The sequence below is a fragment of the Malaya genurostris genome, chromosome 2 (genome assembly GCF_030247185.1).
Source record: "Malaya genurostris strain Urasoe2022 chromosome 2, Malgen_1.1, whole genome shotgun sequence".
NCBI lineage: Eukaryota > Metazoa > Arthropoda > Insecta > Diptera > Culicidae > Malaya > Malaya genurostris.
In genome coordinates this window covers 152,229,583-152,247,471 of record NC_080571.1, presented here as the reverse complement: position 1 = coordinate 152,247,471, position 17,889 = coordinate 152,229,583, and the positions used below count along the sequence as shown (strand labels likewise).

At 37.0% G+C, this 17,889-nt stretch overlaps 1 protein-coding gene across 6 annotated transcripts in view; it reads right to left on the bottom strand.

Annotated features, from left to right (window-relative positions):
• Positions 1–17,889, bottom strand: part of LOC131427593 (nose resistant to fluoxetine protein 6) — a 1,835,865-nt gene that overhangs the window by 221,062 nt on the left and 1,596,914 nt on the right. Inside the window, exon 12 of one of the 6 annotated variants that reach the window (XM_058590938.1) lies at positions 13,937–14,176. The exons of the other annotated variants lie outside the window; for them this stretch is intronic. Coding sequence (XP_058446921.1) covers positions 14,162–14,176 — 15 coding nt within the window. The 3' untranslated portion in view covers positions 13,937–14,161. Of the gene's footprint in view, positions 1–13,936; positions 14,177–17,889 lie in introns of those variants that run through there. 6 annotated transcript variants of the gene reach the window in all.

The window sequence follows — 17,889 nt, the reverse complement described above, 5'->3', positions numbered from 1 at the left end:
TTTGAGTATAAAAGGGTCGGTTTTTGATTTTATCGGGACTTCTTGGTTCAACTGTTGGACCCAGAACATCGGATCTCGTCGTTGGTTTTTCCACTTTGCATCCGTTGGTCGATCTACTTCCTTGTTTGTAACGCAGGCGGGGAATCAGATTAACCAGACGCCCAGAATTAGTATCGGCTTGTAACGCAGGACGGTACTAACTGGACGAAGGACTCCACCCCAAAGACTATAAGCGTGTAGCATTTGTTGCGCAGGTGCTGCAAACTATAGATTCCATCTAGACTTAGAGGTGGCTTGTGCCGCAGGACATCTCTAACTAGAACCTTGCTCGACCGTCGGTTAACCGGTAGAAGTGATTACCGTAGAACTTAGGGCAGAAGTTAGGTCAGGCACAAAATTATGTGCTGTAGGCAAGTTAGGGCATTAAAGTGGAAAAATTATTAGAAGAAATAAAAGAAAAAAAAAGAATTTAAAGTGCGGTCTATAAGTGCTTTGAAAGAACTACCCCTCTCGCCGCTCGGGCAACGCATTGTGGTGACAGTGAAAAAAAAAGAACATTTGAAAAAATATACGGAACGCTATTCGAGAGGAGGTATTGTGCCGCGAGTGAATTTAAAATGAAGACAGTTATAATCAGGTGAGTCTACATTTTTTTTATATATATACAGTGGACAAATAAACGCACGGCAAGTCAGGTTTATGAACTCAGCAGTCTGTACATTGTCGGTACCAGTGATATCCGCGGTCATGTTAAAAATTTGAGTTTCTATTTCTTCACTTCGGTCAGGTTTGCGAACGATAGAGTAGAAAAAAAAGGATTTATTACGCGAGCAGACGGTTAGAATAAAAGCGGTCAGGTACATAATTGACTGAGTGCATACGAAGTTCTGATCGTACTAATAATTGACGTCCGCGCGAGTATTTCGGTGCTAACGCAGCAGATACTATCGTGTACACATATCGACGATAATATCATTGAGTAGCTTTTGCACTTGACGCGCGCGCGAATGAAATGAAATAAAGAAACAGACATATATCTGACTCTTATATTTGACAACCGCTTATGCTTCGGCAATGATTGTTGGTTCATATTTTTGCAACCAACTTTAACATAAGAAAAATATCGGAACCAGTAGTTTTGCATTTTAAATTCAAAGTGTCTTAAATAGTACAATTAATCTCAAATGAAACGGTAGAACGTTTTCTCGTACTAATTAAATATATTGAAACCCATTCACGATGACGACATGTCATCCACGATTCAAAGTAACAACCTATGCACATATCCGGAATAGTGACAAAAAGCGCAAACAATGCACGGAACGACCGAAATCAGCATTTTCGCGAAAAATTTAGTTGATTTGCTGATTTTAGTTAGTTATTTTTTGAGACAACTAAAAAAATCTTACTTTTGCTGATTTAGATTTTTTATTCTCATTCCCTTAATAATAATAAAATATTTGTTGAAATGACTATTTTTTTTAGTTGAATTCACAAATTAAACGTACTGTCATTTCTTAGCTAAGGCACACTTCATATCCAGTCAACTAATTTTTTAGTTGAATTAAAGAAATATAATGTTGTTTTCAACCAATATGAATGGTTGAATTGGCTTCTGCAATCTGCAGCTATATGGCGCCCTGTCACCGAAACGGTAACACCTTAATGACTACTAGCCACTAGATGGCACACTACTGCCGAAAAAAATTAAGACGCGGTTGTCTTTTCTATATTGGCAGGTATAAATACGATGTTGTGTTGGAGAAAAAGACATAAACGAAACGTAAACATCTTTTTGAATTTTTTTTCTTCTAAATCACTGTTTCTTCATTCTCACTGAAAACTTTGAGCACTCGGAAAACAAAAACCGAATACAAATAGTACACCGGACGGCGCATCTCGGAAGGTTTGAAGATACAAAAAACCTTCATCACAATTAGAGTGAAACATTCGAAATTCACATCACTGTTCCGCGTAAAAACATTATTACGCACAATCGCTTCAAGTGCGCACAAATTCTGAATAAATACACTTTCCACTAACAGTTTACGTAACACATGCGAAAAACATCTAAACAATTTGCGAGCAGTTTCAACAAGACTGTCCCTTTTAGCTTTTTAATGGATTGTTTTGCTTTGACACTGCTGTCCTTCAGTAATGACGGTGATAGATAAATAGAATCAAAGTTTCTGATTTTAATAACGAAATTAGTTGTCAATGAGAATTTCGTGTTGGATTGAAATATTGCTGGTTTGTGTCCAGAATATTCGCCAACTAAACACATTCTCTAAAAATAAGAGTTTTTTTCAGCACAGTAAATTCTACATTTTAACTAATTTTATAGTTATTTTGGAAATTTTGTTGTTAGAATCAACTAATTCAAAAACAGTAATACGAATTAGGCGCAGAGCTAATTTCGGTCGTTCCGTGTGCATTTTAAACCACGCGCATAGCAGCGGTATGATGAATGATGATACATACAGTGTAAATAATAATAACAATAAAGGGTAATAACTTCGCGCGATCGACTTCGCGAACGATTGAAACATTACTAGCGCAGGATAAATTCTCGTATGGTATGTAATACTAGGAAATTTGAAACTGTGTTGGCCATGGTCAAGATATTGCGGCCTACGATGATTTGTAGATGTTTGGAACATATCAAATTTGCTATGACTAACAAGTATTTCGAGATTCCAATCAAAATATTAAACTAATATAGATTGCATGAGTTGTAGCAAAATAATAAAATACATTTATATGTCAGTTTGGAATTTTATGCTGGTTAGAGTTGCACACGATGCTAACATTTGTGTGTATGGTATATCATACGGTGTAATAATTTCGTGAAAAAAAAAGATTTCTAACAGTGGTTTTGCGTTTCCCATAATTTTCAACATAAAATATGATGGAACTGATGTTATCAGTTCATTCGATTCAAATTTTAAAACCCCTGTGTTATAATGGATGTGGTAATACTAAAAGAACAGCGCAAAAATTGCAATTCCGGGCGAAAGTTGCTCGTGCAGGGCTTCTTATTGAGATGTGTTATACAATGACCAGTAATTTAAAACTAGGTCAAGTTTGTTTACGATGATTGTTCTTTTTGTTTGTCGACCATGACCACGGTCAAGATCGTAGTTTTTCACTGTTATATAATGATAGGTAGTCGACGGAAATCGTACTGGTGGGGGGTAGTGAAAACAAAACTATTAGAAGCGCACAGCGTGTTTGAAAAATTCCTGCATATGTTAAAAATGATGCTCGTAAAAAAAAACATACAACTGAGGTTTTACAAAAATACAAGAGTATAAAAATGAAATGAAGTGCTACTAGTTAAAAAGATAAAGCGGCATAGCGAATTAAAGTCACATTGACAATGGCGAACGAAAATAATACTGAAGGCGGTGGTGCCTATCGATTTCCGATGTTGGATGCAATACAATGTATACCAGAATTTCATGGTTCAGTTAATGAACTGGAACCATTTTTATGTCAAATAAGTTATTTTGCGGAGCAAATCCCGCAAGGTGCGAATGAAAAACCTTTAGAAAATGTGATACTTACGAAAATAAAAGGAAATGCCGCAACTTTTATCAATAGAATAAGAGCCAATACAATAAATGATGTATTCCAAAATTTGAGAGATCAATTTGCAGTAAAAGTTACAGTAGAAGAGATTCTTATCAGTATCGAAACTCTTGAACAAAAATATGGAGAATCTTTTGAAGAGTACGCTGAAAGAGCGCTACAAATAATGGAATTTATTGACGCTCAACAAGAGAATCAAGTCACGGAGGAAGTACAAAAATCCTTTGCAGAAAGAGCATTAACGATTCATTTTATAGCAGGATTATCGAATAAAAACTTAAAGCAACTAGCAAAAAATCACATGCTTCTTAAGTTTCAAGAATTAATAGGATTCCTAAAAGAGGAGGCAAAAATCAGCTATATATTAACATTGAAAATTGGCTTCTATCCTACCATGCAACTGATAAACCAAAACTCTGTCCAAGCAACAAATATAAATGTTATCCAGAGAGACAAATTGAAAATTCCCATAAACACAACCGGAATTTACACAACGAATTTTATCGTAACGACAGATGCTTGATCGAAGATAGCAATTTTGATAGTAAACACTTAAAATATAATGCAAAACAACTGTGGGTAAACTGCATGACATACAGTAATAGAAACATATTGCGAAGATATGATAATAATATCAGAAGCAGAAAGGTGCCTGATCAAAGGAGATATGGAGCATCTAGATATTCGAACGCAAATAATTTCAAGGAAAAACGTCCAGAAGGGATATGGGTTAAACTACATAACACAAAAGACTATGAATTTATGATGTTATTGAGATCGGCAACCAGACCTAATAACGAAATGAGCTTCCTAGTAGACACAGGAGCAAGTGGCAACATGATAAGTAGACGAAACGCAGAGTACATGGGGGCATATACAATTAATGGGAACGAAGTAATAGAATATTCTGGGGTAACAGGTACTGTTAGAAAAACATTAGGTACCGTAGAACTGAATTTTATCATCGCAGGAAGAATTTTCCTAACGAAGTTCTACGTAGTGGAGAATTTGACTCCAGGTGGTATTTTGGGAATGAGATTTATGAATAAGTATGTTCTTAGTATGCACAATGACCGAGGGTGGATATGCTTACGGAAAATACCTCTCACATTTGAACCAAAAACGGAATCGTATGAAACTCATCAGAAACAGGAGAACAGAGTCTCGGAATACGAGGCAGGTAAAGATGTCAAGGTACAGGAAAAATACCAAACAGAAGATCAAACCAATCTTTGTCTACAGGGTAGGCAATGTACAGAAACGACAAAAAATTACACGGGGCAATTGCAAGAAAGTATGCAAACACATGAATTGTTGAAAATAAATTGTACTAAAAACAATCAATTGTTAGTGAGAATTGCTTCAGTAAATAGACCGAATGAAAAAATTAAATATATGCTCGATACTGGAGCCTTTTATAACGTGATGAGATGGGATACTGTTGCGAAAATAGGTGCAGAGGAAATAAACTATACAGATAATTTATACATTGCAGGCTTTGATGGAACTCAATCACAGACTATTGGGTCAGTGAAAATCACGTTGATTATTGGAAAAACTCAATACAGAGTTAGGTTTTACATAGTAAAAGATTTATGTGTTCCTGGAATCATTGGAGCAGAGTTTTTAAAGATATATACAATTTATGTCACTCAGAATTTCGAGTACATATGCCTAAGGGTACCAATCGAGTACATTAAAACAGAATATATTCCAATATCGGAAAAAGAAAATTTTAACAGAGCTGAGAATTATGGAACTAATAAATGGAACAAATAACGATAAGGTCAACATTGAAATATCAAACCGAAATGAAAGAAACAAAGTAGTTTGTGATAGTAAACAAAAGCCAAAGATGTTGTCAAAAAGCGACAACAATTGTTACATAAATTAATCAACAAGTAGAGAGAGTAAAATCAAGAAAAATATTAAAAATAATGTGGAGAATGACAAAAAAGAATTAATCATCGTAAATGCTGAAGCCTTCGAGCGCGGTATATCAAAGCATGATAAACATGAAACAAACCAAAAAGTGAATAAAAATGAAAACATTAATGTTGTACCTCATAACAACAATGAAATATACAACAACGACGATCGTTCAGATAGTATGCTTCCCTTTTGTGGAACTAACATTGCTAATGAAAAAGATTTGTTAAATAGATATTGCAACGAGGAAGATATATATTTACTTGATTTAGAATCAAACCAAGACCTGAGTTTAACGGAAAATAAAAGATACGGTCACACAACTGGACCGGACGGATAAAGTGCTGGAAACATTAAATACAGATCACTTGGAAAGAGAAAACTTTGTAGGCATAGAGAGAATTATGGCAACGTATAGCGATGTCTTCTATTTGAAGGGGGATAAATTAACTATCACCGATGCAGCGGTACATGAAATTGAAACTACTTCAAACGTGCCTATCAATAAACGGCAATACAGATTTCCAGAAGCCACTAAAAAACATATTAATGAAGAAATTGAAGAAATGAGGAGGCAAGGTATCATAAGGCCTAGTAAGAGTCCGTGGAATGCACCAGTCTTATGTGTTCCTAAGAAGGACGATGAATTTGGAAACAAGAAATACAGAATTGTGGTTGACTTTAGGGCTCTAAATTTAGTAACAAAACCATTTGTATACCCAATTCCACTAATCGACGAGATTTTAGACAATCTCGGAAACAGTAAATATTTTTCCACTTTGGATTTAAAATCGGGATTTTATCAAGTACCCATTAACCCAAAAGATGCTGCCAAGACAGCGTTTTCAACTCCAAAAGGCCACTTTGAGTTCACAAGAATGCCTATGGGTTTACGAAATAGTCCATCCACTTTTCAGCGATTAATGAATACGGTGTTGTATGAAATAAAAGATGTGAAAGCTATAGTCTACCTGGACGACATAATTGTTTTTGGTTCAACTATTGAAGAACATAATGATAACTTGTGCAAAGTTTTAAGGGCATTGCGCCGACATAATTTAAAAGTCGAGCCAGGAAAATGTCAAATTTTAAAAACGGAAATAAAATACTTAGGTCATGCAATCGACAAGGAAGGCATCCGGCCTACTGAAGAAAACATTAAGGCAATTAAAGAAATGATAGCGCCCAGGTCGGTTAAAGGAGTCCGCTCATTTTTAGGGACAGTAAATTTTTATGGAAAATTTATACCACATATAGCAGAGAAACGTAAACCACTAAACGATCTCTTGCGAAAGAATGTGAAGTTTGTTTGGACAAACGAGTGTCAAAAAGCCTTTGAGGAACTAAGAAACTTTTTAACTTCTGACACACTGTTAGTTAGACTGAACTATAAAGATACGTTCGTGATCACGACAGATGCCAGCGAGTACGCTATTGGAGCAGTACTTCCCAATGAAAAATAGATCGACAGGCCTATTTCTTATGCAAGCAGAGATCTAGTAGGTGCTGAAAGAAAATACCATACGATTGAAAAGGAACTGTTAGCCATCGTATGGGCAGTGAACCGTTTCAAACATTTCATTTATAATCAGAGATTTATTATATACACTGATCATAGACCGCTAATTTCAATATGGCATTTAAAAGAAACTTCGCCTACGCTAACGCGTTTACGTCTGAAACTTCAAGGGTTGGAAATGGACATTCGCTATAAACAAGGCAAAGACAATGTTGTGGCAGACTTTTTATCCAGACTGCCCGAACAGGCCGAGTCCTTACACCCTATTTCAATAGTCACTAGACAGCAAAAACGTCAACAACAGCAGCAAGCAGACCAAAAATGAACTGGCGAAGCAGAAAGACGCGGAAAATAAAACAACTTCCCCAAAACAACTGAAAGACGAATCAGGCAGGTTTACGTTATTTAAAAATAAACAAAAGACAGAATGGAATCCGCACATGGACGGATTAGAAAATATCGATTTTGGATGGGACGAAAAGGAAGATTTGGGTGTACTCTCACATTTCGAAGAATGTGAAATATGCATAAATAACAATGACATCAAATTTGATCTGCTGAAATTTTCAAAACAAAAAACTAACGAAAGTGATTTTGATGGTACTTTCGTAATAGTAAACAGTAGATCAGCATATAAAGAACTAGCCGAGCTGATACACTTACCACACGGTTTAAAAGACTACCTAAATGGAAGAGTATTTTCAATTCCAGATCGTAAAATATGGGGATTGGTTCTAAATGGCTCGAGTAGATCAATAACCGATACAAGAATTCTAATAGATGGGTTAGTAGACGCATTCACTAACTGCCCTGAAGACCTAAAAAATGCAAAGAACATGCAAATTATCTCTTTTCGAAACATGCAGAAAACTCCTGAGGCAAATGTGTTAAGATTTATTGCCGAGAAATTTGATAAAATTTTCACCCTATATGCACCGGAAAGAGACAGGATGTGGGTGCCAGAAAAAGAACGCGAAACTACATTGAAAGAATTCCACGATGCTCCTCTAGGCGGACATGTTGGAAGCAAACGGATGTTGAAAAGAATGAGTCCACTATTCCATTGGACTAATATGCGGAAGGATATCGAAAATTATGTTAAACAATGTAGCTCGTGCCAGAAAAACAAAATCGGTCGAGCGAACAAAATTCCAATGAGAATTACCACGACATCGTCCGAACTGTTCGAGAAATTGTATATGGACATAGTGGTATTACCCGAGTCAGAATGGGGGAACAGATACGGACTTGTGATGCAAGACGATCTGACTAGATATCTAATTGTAGCACCGATGGAAAATCAAGAGAGTGCCACGGCTGCGCAAACTTTCGTGAATAATTATATTTGTAAATATGGAACACCCGCCGAATTGGTAACCGATAATGGAACCAATTTCGTTAGTTCTCTTATGAAAAATGTATGTAAAATTTCAAAAATTAAAAAAATTACTACGAGTACATATCATCCACAAGCAAACTTGGTGGAACGATCGAATAGGGAACTGAAAACCTATTTAAGACAATACGTAGGTAACGAACCGAAAACATGGGATCAATTACTCCCATTCTTCAGTTTCGAATATAACGGGTTATACACCGTTTGAATTATTATACGGAAGACGGGCGAACATTCCAAACTCCGTTTACAAATACGATAATGATGGTCTCTACTATGAGGACTACGTCAATGAAATGCGATCTACATTGAAACGACTTCACCACCAAGCCCGGGAGAATCTAATTGCGTCTAAACACAAGCGCAAATGATAAAAAAGTACGGGTGTGTAATGTCAGAGACATAACTGGATGTCGTGAATACACTGACACTGACACACTTTCTTCATACTTCCGAATTCGAATTGGTAGTTGATATTATTATGGTTCTAAAAAGAACCGAATAGAATTGTAGAATAACGAACTGGACCTGAGTTCAAGAACTAAATTTAGAACCAAGAACAGAAGTTCTGCTTTCTTTGACGACTGCTCGACCTGACGATTGAAGTCCAAATGAGAGCACGACCTGAGCGTTTGAGGTTTGGCACCACGCTGAAGGTCTGCTCTCATTATTGACGACCGCTGCTCCCGACGATTGAAGTCCAAATGAAAGCACAACCTAAGCGTTTGAGACTTCATACCACGCAAAAAGTCTGCTTTCATTGCCGACTGCTCCACCTGACGACTGAAGTCCAAATGAGAGTTGCGACCTGAGCGTTTGAGGTTTTTAACCACGTAGAAGGTGCACTCTCCGTAGCTGCTGGTCCCACGACGTCTGCTTGCATCCAACGCACAAGAAGAAATGATCGAATTTCGACCACGGTTCCCCTTTTATACGCAGTCAGTTGAAGATATGTGCCTGACTACCTCAAAATCGTCGTCCTTGCGCGAAAAAACCAAGCAAAAGTTAAGATTTTTCCGCGTTGTTTTCAAAATTTGAGAAAACTTAATATTTGAGTTGTTTGTGGTTATCTCACACTGTTCAAAATATTATCCTAAATTCCTGATCATATTTTTGATGAAATGGTGAAAGGATTATGTTGCTGCCTTTAATACAAGTCGAGATATTCACGATTAAGTTCTGCCCATTCTTCCATATGGATAATTTTGAAAAGGCACCCCATAGTAAAGTAAGTCGTATTCACGACAAAAACTCCAACGAGTGGCAGCCAATGTGGGGAGACTTAGTGTTAGTCAAAGCCAATCCCACAGGCGCAGGCCAAAAATTACAATCGCTCTGGAGAGGACCATATGAAGTAGTCGCTCTACCTAGTGAACAGACAACAACGATTAAAAATGGAAACAGGCTTGAGAAGATCCATAATAATCGCTTGAAAAGATATACCGAATGATTTATACAAAAAAATTCCACTCTATAGAGTCTTTAAACTGAAAAGATAACCGTTAATACAATATAATAATAAACGAAATAATGGGATAAAGATCGTTTGTTTGTTAATCATGAAAAAGTGTAACAAAAGAAAGACTTTTAAACCAAGTATGAGATTTTGAAGCACAAAATCAAGATGAAATTCAAGTTAACAAATTATGAAAATCAATTAGGCTCTCTGACAGCTCACTTACAACCACAAATGCAAATGAGATTGGTTTGTTTTCATCAGGAAACGAATGCAATAAACACAGTTCAGACGATCAATCAACTTCGGTCGACGTCCAGATTGGTTTATTAATTTTATTTAGCCGAATATTGCTCACGTATCCGACGTTAAAAAGTTCCGTGAACTTGACGTAGTGTCCTTTCATATGAATTGCTTACAATTATTGTTGTTGTTCCGTAATCGTTCCATTAAGGTGATAGCCGCTTGATGCTGCGTGTGAATCGCTTTTACATATTGTTTTGTTTTCATCAGGAAACGTGTTGGCCACCCATTTTTCAGTAGGGCCACCGTTCATTTTTCACCGGGCATAGAAACCTCAATAGCAAAAAATATATTCGACAAAGCGATATTGTTTGAATATGCAACATAAAAGTGTAGATAAATTAATGTAAAACGGACAAAAGTTATTTAAAGGTGTACGACTAGATATCAACACGAACAAAACATTAAATAATGATTCAGGGTTAAAAGTATCAGAGAAAAATCAACTTGGATGGATCTATGGATTACGAAAAAAATTGTGTAAAAAAAAAATTCCATGCATAAAAATCAGTCAGGATAACAATAAGAAGATGAAAAATAAAAAATAAATCACAAAAGAGAGAATTATGAGAAATATTTTTGCTTACAATGGAAAGCAAACTTAATGCAAGGGAAACAATATCAAGTAGTAGTAAAAGGATGATGGGATATAACTAAAAGGGGATACTCAAACGGGTTTTTTTTTCATATAGTTTATGGATTCAAAATAAAATGATAAACATTAGGTCAGCACAAATATATTGATTCGTAGTTAGACATTAAACTAATATAATGAAAAATATAATTCAACAATGACGTGATGGAATTAGAATACGACACAACGTTAGAGGACAACAAAATGAGGAAGATATAAGAAACTAGTGGACATAGTAACGAATACCAAAACGACGCTGGCCAGCATATAATTCCTATGCCATAAAGGTATTTTAGCAATTCCTTCAGTATGAGTGTGGAAACTAGTGTGTGTGGACAAGGGGAGACGGACCCCAGAATGAAAAGAAAGTGCGCACTATTTTGAACGGAATGGCAATTTGTATTATTAAACAAAGCATCTGGATAGAGATGAAATCAAATTTTGTGATAATTCTCAATACTCAAACAAGACTTCGCGACAATCGTAATGAAACAAGAATATGAACCTGAAAATCGGATTTTACTTGAAACCTCAAATTATTTATGACAAGATAAATACAACACTCAACGAATCATGCAGGGTCGTATACAGGAATAATACATAAATCAAATAAATAGGAAATTAATTAATGATACTAAAAAAAACGTGTTGAAAGGATGAAGAGAAATACAATTCATTATCATAAATCACTTTACAATGTATACTAACATATATATCTGATTTATTCACATTTTTTGTTCAAATTAATCTAAAAGACAAATCTAAGTATGTTTTTAGAACAATATAGACCGCCGAAAACACATCTCAGTAAGTAAGGGGGAATAGTTGCGGCATTGAACTGACCATTCGACCTGGATGAAAAAGTAACCAAGCAGAAAGAAGGAAGAAAGCAATTACCAGAGGCAAATAAAGGTAAAACAAATTCGATGGATAGAGATGCGCAAAATGTAAGCAGCATTCATGGTAAGATAAGCTAAAATATTCGGCATGTAAAGTGAGTTGCAGGGAATACAAAAAAAAACAGACATATTTATAAGACAAAGGTTCATAATAACCAGCAACAAGCATTCGCATGCCGCAACTTAAAAAAAAAAATTATTTCCACAGACAGACGTATTGTCGGCAGATGGGTACTTCAACGAAAGGACGGGTACCTCAACGGAAATTCAGTCGAGATAAATTATAGACGAATAAATATATCGACAGATACACTTAATTGCATTAAAGTTAAAGGAAAGCTAATAGTATATTGATTGCCAAAGATAGATTAGATAGATTTCTTTATGAGTTCCAAAAATAACTATACAATACGGAAAGATAAGAAAAACGAGCAATATAATCAGAGAAAAAAAACACGAGCCTGCAATTGTTTACGAAATTTGATTTGTACAAAACTCAGTGGAAATATATATATAATCAGTCATGAGTCTTCAATTATTTACGAAATTTGATTTTGTGTTAAAACTCAGTGGAAGTAATGCATTATTGAAATGATAACAATTGAGTGTTAGTTACAATTTATAGTTATGCGCATGCAGATTTATTAAGTGATTAGTCCTAGAAGAGGTAAAAGTCCTGGTCAACATGTGCGTCCAACGTATTCATCGCGGTCTTGCAAGAAGGAAGGATGTCGGTAGCATAGCAAAGCTACCTAAGAGAACGAGAGGGTGTGGTCGAATGCGGTGGCAAGTCGAAGACAAAGGGGACCGTGGACCCATCAAGATGTCGGAAATATGAACACAAGAGCCAGTAAATCGGAAGAAGGTGCAGATTCGGTATTGGGGACCATAGCAACGAATTGAAGTAGAACGCAGTCAACACAGTAAAAGACGATGCGCGGGTGCAGCACAACAGTCCAAAGTGCTATCCCATATCTCTCACGAAAGAAGACAAGAAGGAAGTGAACGCAGTTAACACAGTAAAAGACGATGCGCGGGTGCAGCACAACAGTCCAAAGTGCTATCGCATATCTCTCACGAAAGAAGACAAGAAGGAAGTGAACGCAGTCAACACAGTAAAAGACGATGCGCGGGTACAGCACAACAGTCCAAAGTGCTATCGCATATCTCTCACGAAATAAGACAAGAAGGAAGTAAACGTAGTCGACACCGTAGGAAATGATCTGCGCGGGGGTGCCACAACAATACAAGGTACCCGGTACAGAAGTCAGCTGCAAAGAGTACGAACAGATCGAATTAGAAGATTCATCGAACGATTTGGAAAGTGGTGATGATAGTGAAGTAAGAGTTGATTCGAACTTCAAAGAAGACCCTGTCCCCCCAGAAGCAAGCAAAGCGGTTGGCTCTAACTCTAGCATAAACAAAGACACAGATCCAACCACCATCGAACCAATAAATAAGCTGGAAGGAAGAAATCCAGGTACTAGCGAACGCCTCCAAAGAATGGAGAACATTTTGTCTGATATAACGCAAGCAATAAATTCTATGCAAACGATGCGTCCTTCCAACGACTATGACCAAACCTGGTGACCATCTGTTAATAGTCAATCAGAAGCCATCCTACCTAGCATTTGTTGGGATAGTATTAAACCGACGACACGACCAGCCACTCGTCTATCAAAACTGTATCATAAATTTAACTACCCCCCAGTAACTCGTAATGTCAAAACGAGTTTGTTTAAACCTTTTGAATAACTGGCAACATAGGGCAGAACTATCGATTTCGAATAACGGTTACTTTGGTATTATTTATTGAAGACACGATTGGGAATGTAAACAAATCTAATTTCAACACCAAGCAAAGTTTTGGTTTGAATTCAGTTGTGTTTATTTTGCTATGGATGTTGTATCTATCCGGTAAAAAAAAACAGAAAATTCGATTGGAAAACTTTTTCAGCTTTTTAGGAAATGCATGGCACACATTTTAACGAAAGATATTTAACACTATGTTTATACACACATGAATCATAATCGCATCGGAATCAGATCAATATGGTTAAATATATTCACGACATAAAAGCATACATGAATCATAATCGCATCGGAATCAGATCAATATGGTTAAATATATTCACAACATAAAAACAAGAGAAATTGAGAATTTTATGATTAACAAAATCTAATTATGTATAATATCTTTACTTCATAGTATACTAAAGCATAAAGTCTATTTAGAGATTTCCGGCACCTGCGCTAAGTGCACTTAAACGGCGAGCCTTTTGTATCACGGACCTTAATACCTCCATTCGATTGACAGGTTTCCAGTAAGGCTCAATTCGTATAATCTTTATTGAATGGTTGCGTTTTGGCAATAGTGTAAATGGGTGGCAATGATAGTACAAGTTCGCTTTTCATGTCCAGTTTTAGGTTCCTTTTAGGAGATTGTGACCTAAAAGAAATAGAAACCCGTATTAACTGAATAAAAAAGAAAAAAGGCAATTGTTTCGAATGCTATTGAGAACTATACTCCATGTTTTGCATTCAACGAAGCAAAATTCCAATTCAAAAAGTTTAGCACTTACTTTTCCTGATTTGATTTTCGTTCAGCTAGCACTGACTATGTTATTCCGCGATCGCAATGCCCTCTGGAATTACCTTTTCTCTTGTAACGAAGAGGCCGTAAAAAAAACTGAAAAACTTTTTAAAAATTTAAAACCGTATATTTATTTATGGCTGAGTTCCTTGGCAACTAGTCTGTAGCAACCAAAACAGTGTTGCTTGACAAGATTGTTTTTATCGTATTCAAGGGGTCGTCGTATATTTGGTAACTGGTGGTAAATCACTAAAGAACACTTTTTATGCCGATTTTTCTACAGAGTGCCATGTCGTGTCGTCGATTAAACCCTTCCCGACTGCAGTACCGGCAAATAAAATGTGGGAAGAATGGAATCGATACATAGAAAATTTCGAAATTGCCGCTTCTCTCAGTAACGCACATGATCCCATTCAACGTTCCCAATTACTATTTCTATCAATCGGTGAAGAGCTTCAGAGTATTATAAGAGCAGCAAAACTCAGACCTAGTCTGGATGACGCAAACTGTTACCGTAATTTTGTTAATAATATTAAAAATTACTTTCAGTCAATGACTGACACGGCGGCTGAACACAAAGCCTTCTCCAACATGCGCCAAGAAAAAACTGAATCGGCAATTGCTTTTCACGCCCGGTTGATGGTAAAAGTTCGACTGTGTGGGTACAGTGTGGGTACAGCTGAAGGGCTTAAGAAACAAGAAACTGGTGAAAGCAGCCAGGGTATATGGTCATGATGCCAACTACGTGGTACAAGCAGCTACTCGAGATGAAGCTTACGAAGCAGAGACAATCATAACAGATCAGTCTCCGGTGCAAGCGATTAACCATGTATATCTTCGGTCACCAGATTCAACGAGAAAACACCCAAGAACTAGTCAATGGAAAAATGGACCGAATTTACAACAGTTCCGTAGTAACCAACTGCCACCGCGGCGAGAGATTTAAAATCGTGGCCGGCGCTCACGTTTTATTTTTTTTTTATTTAAAAGGTTTTTTTATTCAGGCCTATTTGCGTACAAGCTTTACGTAGCCGAAACACAGACTAACAGACAGGACACTCAAATTAGATTCTTCAATCACTTTAACGGTCGTTTCGAATATTTCTTTATTTGGGACAGTACTCACATGTGTCATGATGGCGCCACGTTACCCTATCAAAAACATCCTGTCTGTCATCTAGACTGTGTTTATTTTTTTCATTTACCAACAGAGTTGCCATTCATACAGGATTACCTGTAATGTATTAATTTGTATACGTCCATGCGAATTTCATACAGGATACCGATTTAATACATATTGCCAAAACTATATACATAATTGTGCCTACTTCTCATCCTCCAACGCAATACAAAATCGAACCCGCTTTGTTACAATATTTACTTGCTTCTGGTCTGCCGCCACTTAATTTCGGGTGAAAATTATCAACACAATAAAAAATAGTCTGGATGAACAACGTTGAGAAAAATAAATGGTTACCTTCCAACATCGCTAAAAAAGTTAAATATATTATCAACGTAATCCAATAATTTATTGTGACGATTCATTGTCAAATATTTCGATAAAATCAGGCAACCCTGCAAGCAGCTGATCGGTGTTGACAAACGAGGGGAAACCAACTAGTAAAAAAGCTTTTTCGTAACACAAGGGGTGTACCGATAGTAAATAGTTCGCGCAGTACAATATAGGTGGAACTAGTGCATAACGAAAAATGATTTTTATAAGAATTTACTCATACTGTCATGTCTGTTAGTCTGTGGCCGAAATAGCCGATTTTTTGAATAATAAATTTTTTGAAGTGGATCTCGTTGTCACTCTTTTTCTAGGAGGAGAAGAGCTTCCATTCCCCTCCTGCGAGGGTTGAGGGGCACTTTGTTCGTGGCTCGTCTCGTCATCCATTGCCTCAAGGGTTGTATTGTTGTTGGTGTCCGTCTTCGTTTCGTTTTCCTTGTTGTTTGTAGTCTTGAGCTCGTTGCTAGTTGCTTTAGATGCGCCTTGTTGTACATTGGTTGCAGTTGCTGGTTGGTTTGATGGTGAAACGTGAGTACTGTGCTCACTAGTTTTCGTTGTTGAACGGTTGACCTTGTCTTTGGTTGAAGATGTCTTTTTCGCAGTTTCGGTGCAAGGTTTACCGTAGTGTGCAGGTTGTTCACAAAACTGGCATGTAACCAGCCGGTTTTCATAGGTAATCAGCGTTTTACACGGATGTGTCCTACCTTGACCACAAATGATGTAAGATGGAATTGCCTTACGTAGATGCATACGTACCACTCGCACGCCATTCCGGATACCGGGGAAAAATTCCGCCATACTTCCCTTTCGATGGAAAGGACTTCACCGTACTGCGACATATTCTCCCGAACGTACTGATCGGAGACCTGCGGGGGGAGGTCATGCACGCGTACTTCTATAGCACTGTCCACCATGTGCACAGGGATTTTGTATTTAACGTTATCACACTCAACACTGTGCACCTCGTTGTTAACCGAAGCGAATGCAATTGCATCGCTTTCACGTTTAAACATAATGTACACACAGTTAGACGCCTTGTTGAATTGAATCTCATTTACTTTATTAGCGTCTAGATGCATTTGTTCTTTAAGTAAGATTTCAATTTATTTGCTGCTGGTCTAACTTTGCAACGCTTGAAATCTATACAAATTGATTTTGGTCTTGCAGGCCAAGATTCCGGCTTTGTTAAATCGTATTTGACCATTCCGTACACTCTATTGTTCACCGTACTGTATTGTCTTTGTTTCTGTTGTTTCGACCGTATATGATTTGCGACCGCAAATGATTTTCGAGATGCGAGCACGAACTGAGGCGCTCACGTTGTCGTCGATGTAATGGGTTTTTACATACTACTTTCCCATGCCCAGCACTGCAGAGATGCGGAGAAAATGTAACACTTGCGGAGAACTTGGACACTATGCCGTAACCGGCCGGAAATCTCGCGTTCGTCAAATTGAAGCGAAAGCTAATGTATCTTCTCCACTCGATAATCATCATGTGGATCATACCGAGGTACGAAATGATTAAGTTTTGTTTCAATGATTTGTATTCGTTTTTTTTTTGGTTTAAACTTTTTAATTGATATATCACACACATTTCCTCTTACAGCACGTTAATATGCTCTCACTTCAAGATGTCTTGGTGGATTGTTGTCTAGGTTTATCCAGCCCAATACAATTCCTCATAGATTCTGGTGCAGACGTGAATGTCATCGGAGGAAAGGATTGGATTCATCTCAAACATGAATATGATTCAGGTTTAGCTAATTTCAAGTATGTTGAAAATTCCAACACAAAAGGTCTCCACGCGTATGGTGCAGAGTCACCTATGATAGTAGAGTGCGTCTTTGAGGCTGAAATCGTGAGTCCAACATACAATCAACCGGCAGTAACAGCATTATTTCATGTAGTACGGAATGGATCGAGGTCTATTTTAGACCGCTCAACTGCAAGCGATATGGATCTGTTGCATGTTAAGACAGTTAACAATGTTCAACACGAAAAAAATTTAAAAAGTTTCCAACAATTCCGGGGGTAAAAATTAAATTCAGTTTAGACCA